General features: G+C 41.0%; 1 protein-coding gene across 1 annotated transcript in view; it reads right to left on the bottom strand.

Annotated features, from left to right (window-relative positions):
• Positions 1-13,422, bottom strand: part of LOC105620770 — an 83,550-nt gene that overhangs the window by 28,086 nt on the left and 42,042 nt on the right. The window contains exon 3 of the mRNA XM_012202259.1: positions 12,820-12,986. Within this exon, the coding sequence (XP_012057649.1) occupies positions 12,820-12,986 (167 nt within the window). The remainder of the gene's footprint in view (positions 1-12,819; positions 12,987-13,422) is intronic.

Raw genomic sequence — 13,422 nt, forward strand, 5'->3', positions numbered from 1 at the left:
AAACTGACATTTTCAATCGAGAATAACTTTATGATGCAGACACAAATCGACTAATGTTTCTATGGGGTTATGTTGACAGATGCCCAAGTTTATTGTATGACGTCTATGATCTATTTATTTCGATCACCACTTACCGCTAAAGCCATATAGGAAAACGGCGGAAGCAAAGTTGTACACCTAATAATAAATATGTTAAAGTATTTTTATTTAAAAAATTTTTTTGCAATCACCAGTTATATTTTTTCAATACATTTTGTAACGCGCAATTCTTAACATATTGTCCACATCGCATAGTATTAGCAACATCCAGATTAATTAAAGATTCCACGTCTTCGTAAATTGCATCCAAGGTCTCGTACATATGTTCTCGCTTATCATCCAAAAACAAGTTTCATAGCCACATTCGTTTCTCATGTCCCTTAACGTACACGATAGCATCATGTTCAAATACAGTGCTGCCGTGATCAGTCGTTTCGCCTCATTGTACGGGATCATCCAATCCATGACAAACTCAACCAGGAAGCACAAGACTTGTCGGATCTTGTCAAAAATTTCCATAGCACGGGACTTGTAAAAATGTAAAGTATAAGAATGGTCCCTTGTTTCAGCACTGTCACTTCATGATAAATTTTTTGTTAACGATAAATTCTTGCAGATCCTCGAACATTGGCACGAGTATGTTGTCGAGAAGATTGCAGTCGATTGTGGTCGATTGTGACGTATCGTAGATTTTATACTGTGTCAGAGATGTACTTTGGTGATTTTGCGCAACGTTAAATGGTCAATGGATTATACTGAATCATGCGATCGTGTATAAAACAATAGGCTGTTGTATTTGCAGGCACGTTCTCCTTACATTTAAAGTCTAATCGCACGTCTAATCCATCGGTGCCACTCTTGACCGATTCATTCTGTCGAGAGCAATCGATAGTCACGAACGGACCATTAAAAAAGTTGTAAATGTGATACTCGGTTCGAGATATCTGTAGTAGTGCTACCTTGCAGAAACGCGCGTATAAATCGTAAAGAATCGCACATCTGTTTTTATTAAAATCCAGATTCAAGTCGTCGTATAGATAATATTCCGAAATCAAGTAGAGTTTCGCATTGGTTAAATTGCAGTCGAATTGATTTATATCCTCAGACATGACGTTTTTTTCAACCTGTTTGCATAGCGAAAATGACGTAGCGCGACTTCTCAAGCTGAATGGCCGTCTTGACGACCTATGAATGCTTGATTGTGTTCTGCAAAAGCGGAAACTCGTACAAATCCCACGAGCGAAAATGCTCAGATATCGTCCGCTCTCTAAAGCGTAACATCGCTTATTTATCTTGCTCAATAACAGCATTCGACACTGTACTTTGAATAATTCGAACGTTGGTTCTGTCTCCCGTCAGACAATTGTTGTCACGCTCGTATTAAAACTCGTGATGAGTGTTGCTCACCACGTGTTTGTAATCTTCGCAAAATTCCAGCAGTACGTAGAACGCTACACACAGAAATTAAAGTATCCAGCCGCAGTAATCTGCGCATCTCAGCCGGCATTCCGCAAGATTACGCTTCTGTCGGATGATATTATTACATAATTTTTGAGCGTGCTAGTTATGCTTACGTTACGGTCAATCTCCACACCGTTAAGTTCATATCGAATCTCATCAAATATGAACGCGACGTAATTATTTCTCAATGCCACGTGAATATCCTGGACCACTTTGTTCTTCGTCAGTTTTCCCTCAATATATAGAAAGGCAGTATGTACAGAACCTGTTGCTATATGAGTTTTTATTTCGTCGCTGTACCCGAACGTTGTGTTGGCAAACAGGCTATATGTGTAAGTCTCAATCTTGACGATTGTCGAAAATCGGCTCGTCTTTAATGTTATATCAGTCTCAAATGTTGCGCACCGCGGTCCCAAAGACTTTAAAAATGTAACGTTCAACGCGCTGAGCTTCTTCTTTGTTCTGATGCAGCTGGATGAGCGAGTGTTATCGAGCTGTGACGTTACTGGCCTTGTAAAGAATGCGTTATCTCTCTACGTACGCTTCATTCAGCACGAGCATCTCATGCTCACGTTATCATTGTCGCCGTCGTACGTGCAATCTATATCTAATAGTGACCTCTTCTCCTCGAAAATTGAGTAATTATCCGTTCTGATCGACAATGCATATTGTAATGCTCTATGCGGCAGATAAATGATCTGCACCGGCCTCTCTGATATCTTATACCCTGGCGACACGCTCGACGAAAATTCATGTATCGTATGCGCGCTTTTGCCGTTGCTTGATGTCCAGTCACGTTACACACTCTACGCGGATAACATTTACGTTCATTATGTTGACCGACACATCCGATTCGTGCTACTTTCGCAGTCGCAGTATACGCTTCGATGAGAATCCAGCAGCGATCCAATACTGTTGGGCTTGCCAAAGTTTATTCTGTATGCACATTTAATCTCACTTTTCATCGTGTTGTAATTTGCGTAATCGGCTTTTCTCCACCCTCACCATTATCGTCATCGGTGTCATTGTTGCTGTTGTCACCACGCACTACTTCAACTATTTCAAGCGCGTCGCCGCGCGGACATCGTTTTCTTTATGTTTCACATTTCGTACGAATCCTCGGGAATTTCCGCGTCGTCTTTGACGAAATAAAATTTGTTGTTCGATTCGTTCAAATTCAGTATCGTGCGATAAGTCTCAAAAATCGCCAGACTGAGCTCATAATCTCCGTCACTCAAATCTATGGCGGAAAACTAGTTCGCCGCGAGGACAGTGCTCTTCCCGCTCAGCGTAAGCATCAATGACATGACGGAAAAAGCGTTCGACTAATACTGAGATTTCACAGCACCTCGTCGAGCTTTTTAAATTCACGTGCGTCTATCATTTGTAGAAACACATCTCCGAGCAGAAACTCTGATCATACGTCTGAAAGGACGTGCGATTGTTCTCTATCATCGTAACACTGTTCCCGAAATATCGCCCCAGTTCCTTGGACAGTTGACGATTACTGAAACTGTCAAAGTACATGATACGATTATTCTTCTTCGTGTACGCCATAGTGAGTACCAGACCCCATTGCACCGTCCAGATTCATAATACTTTCGGCGCGCGCCGCTGGGCGGTAACGTGTTACGCCTCTAAAATATGGTACGTGCATATGTCTTGCGAGCTCGTTCAATTGCACATTGATAATTGCGCTAGACGGCATTTTTATCGTCTCTTTGGCATTTTTTTTTCTTTGCAGTTACGCCCTGTTCACGTTTGTACGGGTCGAAATACAGTCCTATTCCATCGCACGATTGTGACGTTGCAGCTCTGACGTCGAACTGACGTCGCGCGCTGTCATTTACCGTTCTCGCCAAACTGGGCGCTCCGCTGATTAAGGACTCAAGCGCATCCAACGCTGGCAGAAACACATCGCCTCGTTTCATCGAAAGTATCCGCTTTTTCATCAACGTCTTCTTTTTCAGTTTCATGCCCATGCCGATCTTGGTCTTGACTTTCATCGCTGCCCAGACGGCTATAGCGGCAGCTCTCTCGCTCAGAGCCGAATCTCTCGCGACAACACGTCCTAGCGTTTTATCGGCGAGTATCTTGTCCGCCGCATGTCTATCGGTGAGATTGTTCCGAGAATACGCAGTGTTCTCGGCACGCCACGTCCAACGGATTTATGTCCGCGTCACCTCTGGCTAATCGCTTTGTAAGCCGAGTGCCCGGGTCGCAAAACTGGTAGCCCGGAATATGTAACTGGAAAGGAAACCCGTTTATCGTTCGATTCAGCAGATCGCCGCGCAATGCCGACATTCGCACAGTCCTTTATCTTCGGTGCAAGACCGTCGCCACGGTTGATTGTAGTGTCGCAGCGATAATAAGTTCGAACCTCCGAATTTGCCTTCACATGTTCCGGAAGCTTGTCCCAAACGTGTTTGATGTAGTCACCGTACACGCGTAAGAGTATTTCGGTATATATTGCAACTGCTCGGTATTCAAGTCTCAAATATTGGAAGGATGACACAACGTGAGATACATTTTGCTACTGCGCAATTCGCGGATTCGCGCATCTTTAAATAGTCATTCGAGAGCGCACAGCCTTTAGTGTGAGCATGAAATTTGTGTTGCAATCGTTGACGATACACGTCACAAACTGTGATGCGAAATCGCGAATGGTGGGAGGCAGCGCGGAGAAGCACAAGCGGCGAAATGCTGCCGAATACTATACGCGCAATAATTTGCGGCCCGTTTAATTGGTAAAACCAATTCATAAGCTTGCTCGAGAGCCGAATGGCGTACGTTTCGAGAATGTTTATGTCTATTCGAAATCGCTGCAACAACCAAATCGATATCTCGAAAATTTATTTACATCTATTGACGAATCGCTACTTTACGTTCTCCAACAACAATGACGTCATTCCGAGCGAGGCGCCCAAATTCTATTTTTATCTTTGATGACGTGGCATGCGACAAGCAGGATGCGGTGAAAGAATATTTTTTGATGGGCCACCACGCAAACGTTGACTGCTTCTATCTCTATGAGACGTACGCGAGGATACCTAAACATCTGATACGCGACAATGCACGTATCAGATCCTGCTGATCCTGTTTAAACAGGATTGTCAACTTGAAACACGTTTACAATGTTCACGTGAATACCGATATGTCGTACGATGAATTTTGCGCATTATGCTGTGACTGTTGGCAACAAAAATATGGATTTTTTTAGTGATAGACAAGGACAGTGCGCTTAAAAACACACAGAGATACAGAAAGAGATTTAAAGAATTTATGATATCGTAACGTGACCAGTCGTTGTCGATATTTTATCAGAAATGAACATGGCTGTGTGCGAGCGAGAAAAAATCGCGAAGAAGATCGATCCGCAAGAAACATCGCACCCTGGAGACCGATAGAATCGAAGAGGACATGGCGTTGGACAAGCATTTTAAGCCTATTATCAAACCGCTGCGACAGATTGTTGATAGCCCCGGCGTGCGTACGATAAAGAGACAGTGACGCAGCGCTTCAAGTACAAGAGGAAGGAGGAGGAGGAGAAGGAGGAAGAAGAGGGAGAGAAAGCGAACAAGACATTCGAACATTTCGCGATCCCACGTAAATCCGATGATTGATCGCACGATCGTGTACAGCCGATAATCTTCACTCCGCGTACGACGATCGTACTGATGATAGAGTCGTTGGAGAACGTTTTTAAAACGATGGACGACTCGTTAACAACGAAGGTTCAAAATTGGTTGCAAACATCCGAAGGTCAAAAGGCGTTGCAAGCCGGCTTGCAATTAACTCTGAGAGAGTTACGTCGCCTCGTCGAGGAATTGTACACTCCGGCAAGAAGAAATTTTTCGCGTCATAGTTCGAGGATACGACGATCTGTGGCAAGCTAATATCGTTGAGATGTGCCCGTACTCGAGCTTCAATAGAGGCCACTACATACTCACCGTCATCGATGTGTTGAGCAAGTATGCGTGGGCTATATCACTCAAGAACAAGGGTGAAAGCAAGACGACTAATGTTATCGCTAAGAATTCGAGCGAGTGGGAGATGTCTGAAAAATTTACAAACGGATATGAAAGGAGTTTTACAACGCCGATGTGCAGAAAATCTTGAAAATGATGTTAATCATTATTCCACGTATTCGACGTTGAAAGTGTCAGTAGTTAAGCGGTTCAATCACACGCTCAAAAACTGTGGAAGATTTACACTCAACGATAATTACAAATGGATCTATGAGCTGCCGTATCTCGTATCAGATTATAACGCGCGCAACCATCGAACTATCGGCATACGACGTAACTCCCGCGATCGCTGAAAGACTCTTGGACACGTTGTACAGCGCGATAAAAATCGCTGGTCTGGCAAAATTCAAAGTAGACGATTCGGTACGCGTGAGCAAGTACAAGACGGTTTTTGAGAAGGGTTACAAATTGGACCACCGAGGTGTTTACGATCGTTAAGGTATAGCGTCCAATCCCGTAACCTATCTACTCGAGGACTTTTGCGGAAAATCCGTCGCTGGAGCATTCTATGAGCTCGAGTTGCATCACGCTACTCATCCGGATGTGGAGAAAGTGCTGCGCCGGAAAGGAGGCTAGATATACATCAAGTAGCTGGGATTCGATCGCACATTCATGAATACACAAAAACAATATGATGTGAAATTTGATAAAATTTTGATTCGCATATTTTTCTACATATAAAAATATACACCAATATAAATATATAAACATATATTTTTATTAATCTCCATTCATCATCTTCGTTTTGGAATATTCAAAATACATAATTATTTTATTAACAACTTATGTATAGAGCAGAATACATACATAGATAGTAATGTAAAATAGTAATACTTATATTATATAAGTGTAAAAAATATACGAAAAGTGTAAATTAAAATGTTAGTACTATATAAATTAAACTTATAAATGTTAAAAACATACAATATGTATTATATGAAAATACAATAATACATAATAAATGCTAATACATAAAACATACTAATAATACTTATATAAATGTAAAAAAAAGTAAATTATTATTATACATTTATTTAATTATTATTATACATTATAAGTTTTGCTTTTCTGTTTCAATTTGAAGAAATCGGCAGTCGAATGCTTGTGGAGGCTTATGGCGACAATGCTTTATCGGAAACAACGTGCAGATTGATTTTACCGGTTCAATGACGACAAGACCTGAGTGACAAGAAGCGTGAAAATCGGCCCAGGAAAGTTGAGGACTGTAAATTGTAGGACGAGGACGATATCAATCGCAAAAAATGCTTGCCAAGCAATTGGGCAATTGTTTCCCAAGCAGCCATTTCCATGTGGCTACATGCCATGGAGAAGATTCAAAAGATCGGAAAATGGGTGACGCATGAACTGAACGATAGGCAGATGGACGAAGATGGACAACGCCAAAACACATGCCAAATTCTGCTTGCCAGACAAAAAAGAAAGTCGTTCCTGCATCAGATTGTGACAGGCGATAAAAAGTGGATCTATTTTCAGAATCTTAAACGCAAGAAATCTTGAATTGATCCCGCTCAACACCTTCAACACCTCAAGACCAGAAATCGCTTCGGACGGAAGACGATGCTGTGCGTTTGGTGGGATCAGAAGGTCATCTACTACGAGCTTAAAACCTGGTGAAACTGTTAATGCTCACCGCTATCACCAACAACTGATCAAATTGCACCGTGCTCTGCGTGAAAAAAGGCTGCATTATCGGAAAAGACATGACAAGCTGATGTTCCTCCACGACAACATCGCACACATCAACAATGGTCCAAAACTACTTGGAGACACTCAACTGGGAAGTGCTACCCCATCCCGTTTACTCATCAGACCTGGCACCTTCTGACTATCATCTGTTTTCGTCGCTGGGTCACGCGCTCGCTGAGCGGCACTTCGATTCTTATGAAGACGTCCGAAAATGGCTTGATGAGTGGTTTGCCTCGAAAGATGAGGAATTTTTTTAGCATGGTATACACAAATTACCCGAAAGATGGGAAAAATGTATAGTTAGCGAGGGCAAGTACTTTGAATAAATTTGTTTTTGCTTCCTAGGAAAAAAAATGTGTTTTTCTGACTAAAAAACAGCGGATTTAAGCTTATACACCTGGTAATACATAAAAGTAACATATATTACAAAGGTATCCACTAATGCCCCCACGGTAACGTCTCCGTCGAGTCCGGAATGATGTATCGTTTTCGTCGTATAGACTCAGAGCGATTTTCAATTCGGATATCGTGTACACCTCGTGTAATCTAGATCGTATACACGATTAATGGCGAGCCATTTCGATTTCATTCAAACATCGCGTAATCATCAAATGTTATCATTCACGCTACGACGTTATTCTTTACATCTTTCGCCTTTTTAATGTCCTTCTTGCCGTCCACTCTTATCGCGTACATCTTTGCTTTGAGTCCAACGAATTCAGTCATTAATATATCGTAGTTTTCGTCCTTCATCCGGGTACTTTTTTATTCGCGAGAGGCATACCGTACACGTTATCCGGATAATCGTGTCGAATCTAGCGATATTGTGTTTCATAAACATCGTCGCATTCTATATACAAAGAGACTGTCCGTGTCGGTGTACATGATTTTGCATTTGTCGCGATACATTGATGACATGTACTCGTGATGAAATTCGTATAAGCAGACTTTCGATATGTCGAGTATGCACATACCACGTAAATTAGCTTGTCGAACTTCACCTCGAGTTTGCGCATTTCGATGGCGATCAAATTTTCCGCAAAGACGCTGCAACTGTGAAAATTCGGTTTCGCAATCATTGCTTCCGCGCTGTACCGTTTTGTTATTATTTTACATTAACGCGATTGCACACACTCTCCATGGTCTTACCGACTATCGCATTGTTCATTAGTTTATACAAATTTTTTTCGAAATCGTTTTTTGCGCGCGTTCTAAATTGTATATTGAGTTCAACATAATCGCGGAGCCATGGAAATTGAGCGAATTGTACTCTTTGTGGATCTTTGTTGCGCGAAGACTGTGACGTTGCTGCAGGTTGCAGTGGATGGATAACGCTGCGTACAACGTCGCTAGAAGTTTATCTTCGCGCTTGCCGGACGGTTTATCGCGCGTTAGACAGAAAAGTAGATCAGTGTGTCGGTCATGTAGATGCTGCAAATACTCGAGATCTACCTCGATAATATAATCGGTGGGTGAATCCGAAGCGATCGCGTTCACATCAAAATTCGCAGTGTCTTCAACCCATTGAAATTCAGTGTATGGCAAAGATTGACGCATCTATACAGATTATTCATCGTAGTACATCAAGTATGACAACAGTTTCGATAGATCGAATGAACGCATATACTTGTTATTAACCGTATATCTGCCGAAACATTGAGACTGCCGCGTATATCGTGCTCGATGAACGATATACGACCACATCAATGTCGGTGAGCAACTCGAATCTTACACGTGTATGTTTCAGCATGGCGACCTAAGTGAAACCTGACAATGTATAATAATGCGCGGGATTAAGGCAGTAACTCGCAACTATTTCGGAAATTTTCGAAAATGTTAGCTAATAACAAGATATCAGTTTTCAAGTACAAATCACTGTACTCACCGATCATTCGGATGAAGAATTGCTGGAGTCATACGTTCACGATGTGAGCGTAATCGCTCTTGGATACGATATCGTCTGTCAACGAACTGAAAAATAATTCGCGCGATAGTAGGCACGTGTCTTGCAATTTTTCGACGCAGTCAATGTACTCGTACGGAAAAATACCTTTTCGTGAAGAAATCCTCCGCGCTGAGCTTGCAAAATTCGAAACGTACAATTTTTAATTTATCTTTGTCTTAATTTTACACAATTTTTCTGAAAATTTTTTTCATTTTTGTCTTTGATATTATCGGTATGTTTAATGAATGAAATATATTTATCGGAAATATCGTTATCGGTAGTACATCTACAGTCCATCGTATGCGATAGCAATTTCTTTAATTATAAAATGCGCATTGTAGCCTGATAAATTATGAAATACAATCGGAATATAGAATGAATTTTTATAATTTAAATTACAATTTGAATGCGCTGGACCGCGATATCTACCAGTGAGATAACAATCGCGTCACGTATCGTCCGGCACGAATGGTTTCTCACAGATATGACAATGCATCGCGCTACGCCTCCCATTGCTATTTAGACAACGTTTCCATGGGCAAGTTGGCGGATACGATATTTTTCACGCGATGTGAAGCAAATTGTTGAGTTATCGCGCGAACCACGCTATACAGTCTTTATCGCGACGGAAGTAATACGACGATAATGTGTCGTCGTACGCGCATACGTAATATCCTATGCTTCATGCCACTAACGCTTCATACCATTAATACGCGTACGACGATGATCTTCCTTGTCGGATTTTGTCTTGCGTAAAACGCATTCCAGGTCAACATAGACGATGAACGGCACTCGTTCCCAGTTTTTATAGTTGCCGAATTTGAACCATCTATCGTCCTCGTTCGACAGTTGGATCGCAGTCATTGATCTTCTAGCAGTTCATTTCGTGCGATTGCAATTTTTCGTATGAGCTGAAGTAATGGAGACACTTGTAAATACAGAAATCATTTTTTTTCGCTATATCTTTTTACTGTTTTTTTTATTGGCTTTTTTTATCATACTTATCGGTCGCAGAAAAACTTCTTGCTCTTTTTCTCCACTATCTGCGAGCTTACGCGACGCAACAGATTCTCGATCCACAAAGTGTCTAATATTGTCATTGCGTGAATCTTGTAAATTCAGATTGATACGTGCTCCTTTTTGTTATTGGTGAACCGCAGAAGACTCTATTCATTTTCAATGTATATATTAATCAACACCATGTTCAACAATTCGAATTTAGAAATTCCTTTTAATGTCATTGGAAATTCGATATCCGCGAGATTCAACACTGCAGTGTAATGCGAATATGATGACTCTCGCTCCGTATACTTTTCAGCCGGATACAAAACGGCGATCATCGATCACGCGAAACACGCATTGTCCATCGTACAAACACTGATCATCGTTTTGTCGCTATTTCCCATGCAACTTCGATGTGACATCCTGCGCGCAGGAGATTTAATTTGCTCACGTTAATAGTCAAATTGAGGCGATAACGCCCAGTTGCAATAACGTCTATCCGCTGTCACATTTCTAGAACTCTTCGAGCGATGCTAGGATAAGCTCGACGACGTGTCGCTCATATCATACGCGTATATTGGTGCATCGATATATTTCGCTGTTCTTTGTAATTATGCTCTTATTAGCACGTTAATCCTTCGTTACGAACTCACCATTGAATGTGATGTTCACTTTTATACTACTGTGTCTTTCTATAGCGTCTCGAACTCGCTCTAGAGCTACATTTTCCAGCGTCTTCTAAAAACCGCCGCGGCTCGATGTGATTAGAATTTATCACCACACCTGTCAATATACGACTCTCGAACGCGGCGTCGATCTTTCGCTAGACAAGAGATCGTTCATTGCCACCCGCGTACTCACCACTAATGTGCACAAAACATCGCTCCAATTGCGACTTTGCACCCGCGAGTCGCGCGATCCTCGCCACCATGGATTGTCTGTGTCCAACGGCAAGACGCGGACGCTTGGCAGGACAAAGTTCTTCGAGCTGTTCGATGCATTCGTCGCGTCGTTGCAGCCACGCGAAACACTCCATCAGAATAGCGATCTGGCCGCACTGCTCCAACAATTCGCGTTTCATTCGCTCATGATATTTCATGTTCTTTTTTTTATTTTTTTTAGTATCACATCGCACTCTTACACGGAGCACTTAATAGTTTTGCAATGTGCGCAGATATATATATATATATAATAGGCACATGCTGCACGGGAATACAATGTACATCAGCTCTCCGAGCACGACCGCTTGCTGTCTAGTATATGGAAAGAACAGTCTTTGTACTTCCTGACAAGATACATCCTTTAACGCTAATATTTCGCAAATAAATCATATATGGTGGACATAAAACTGAGGTCATTATACGTTGTATAATAACAACAGATTATGCAGTGCTTAGTACGATGTTTAACGCACGGATTTCCGAAGGCTGCACAAATTTCTCTGCGTGATCCATATTGCCGTCAACCATCGCTCAACCCAATAAGACATTTATATCGTTGGATTGTACTTTTTCGGACAACTCTTGGTCCATTATGTCCTCAAATTCTATTTCCATTGCTTCAAATAACTTGTCTGTATTCACATCATCCATGTCCTCAACGTCTGAACGTCAGCCGTACTTTTCGCATTACACTTGTTGCGATCGATTCGATATTACAAGGCATTAACTAAAGTGTCGCACGCTTATGACCATTATATATTCCATTTTCAACTTCTTTTTGTCTCTTTATCTACTTTTCCTATTTGGTCGCATCGACGACGTGTCACCGATCTCTTCTTAGAAAAAATATTGTTGTCGATGCTTCTATTAACGTATCGCGACGTGTCACCGATCTCGCGGTTCTTCTCAGATAAATATCATTATCAACGTTTCTGACCTTGAAAGAAAAAACTGAGAACGCACTACATTTACCTTTTCATCATCTACCCTTCATTAATGGACTTCATTTGTTTACCAGTCGGCTCATCGATGATGTGTCACCGATCTCCTAGACAAAATATTTTGTCCACGTTATAGTACCGTGACGCATTTTAGGGTGGTTTTACGCGGCAGCGGTAGCGACGGCGGCGGCGGTCCCCAATGATATATGACATCACAACATGGCGATGTATCATGATATCGATAAATATCGATAGCGCTGGGATTTCACCGCGCCTTCCCCCTCCTTCCCTGCGTCTACGAATATCCCTGCGCCTTCCCCTCCCCTCGCCTACGAGTATTCCCCCGCGTCCCTCTAACCTCTTGGATTAGAACTCGCCTAATGTATCTATTAACATTGTATACATATTTTTTTATAACTAGTTTTTTATCTCGAAGCTATCGACTGAATCTATTTAAAACTTGATCGATCCAGCCGTAATTGAGATTTGCAAATCACCGTATAAAGATGGCATGGTCTCGTACTCCTTTCTCGCAATACGCGTTCACTTGGCATGAAATACTACTGTGTCTATTGTTACATGAATAATAAGTAAATAAATAAATAAATAAATAAATAAATAGATAAATATTTATTCATTTCTATTTGAATATATTTATATAATTATATTTAAAGATTTATATCACACATGCTATTAAACTATATAATATTTGACAAACTATATGTTGAACATATGCAATATAGAATATTACTTACGATATAATAGTATTCCATTGTTGCGTTTTATTTTCGTATTGTACAATGTACTCTTTTATCTTTTCTTGTTCCTTGTTCAAATTTCGTAAAGTTTCTTCTTCTATCATAATCGTATTATGTAACTCTCGTCTGAATGTTTGTCCTACATTATTGAAATTATTGTTGTTCTAAAAAAAAAAGTATTGCTGTAAATATATTAAGTATAATATTATATAACGATAAAAGTTATTTCAGAATTTTTATATTAGGTGTACAACTTTGCTTCCGCCGTTTTCCTATAGATGGCTTTAGCGGTAAGTGGTGGTCGAAATAAATAGATAATAGACGTCATATAATAAACTTGGGTATCTGTCAACATAACCCCATAGAAACATTAGTCGATTTGTGTCTGCATCATAAAGTTATTCTCGATTGAAAATGTCAGTTTACGAGCCAAATTCTCGTCATTTGCGGGAGATTTTAATTTTTTGCTTCAATATGAAGATCTATCTGCTGAGGCTCATCGAATGCTCTCAAATACTTATGGTGAGGCCGCCATTAGTGAAAGAACGTGTCGTGAGTGGTTTCAACGCTTCAAGAACGGTGATTTTGACATCGAAGACT

This window comes from Atta cephalotes (genome assembly GCF_000143395.1).
Source record: "Atta cephalotes unplaced genomic scaffold scaffold00029, whole genome shotgun sequence".
In the NCBI taxonomy this organism is placed as follows: Eukaryota; Metazoa; Arthropoda; class Insecta; order Hymenoptera; family Formicidae; genus Atta; species Atta cephalotes.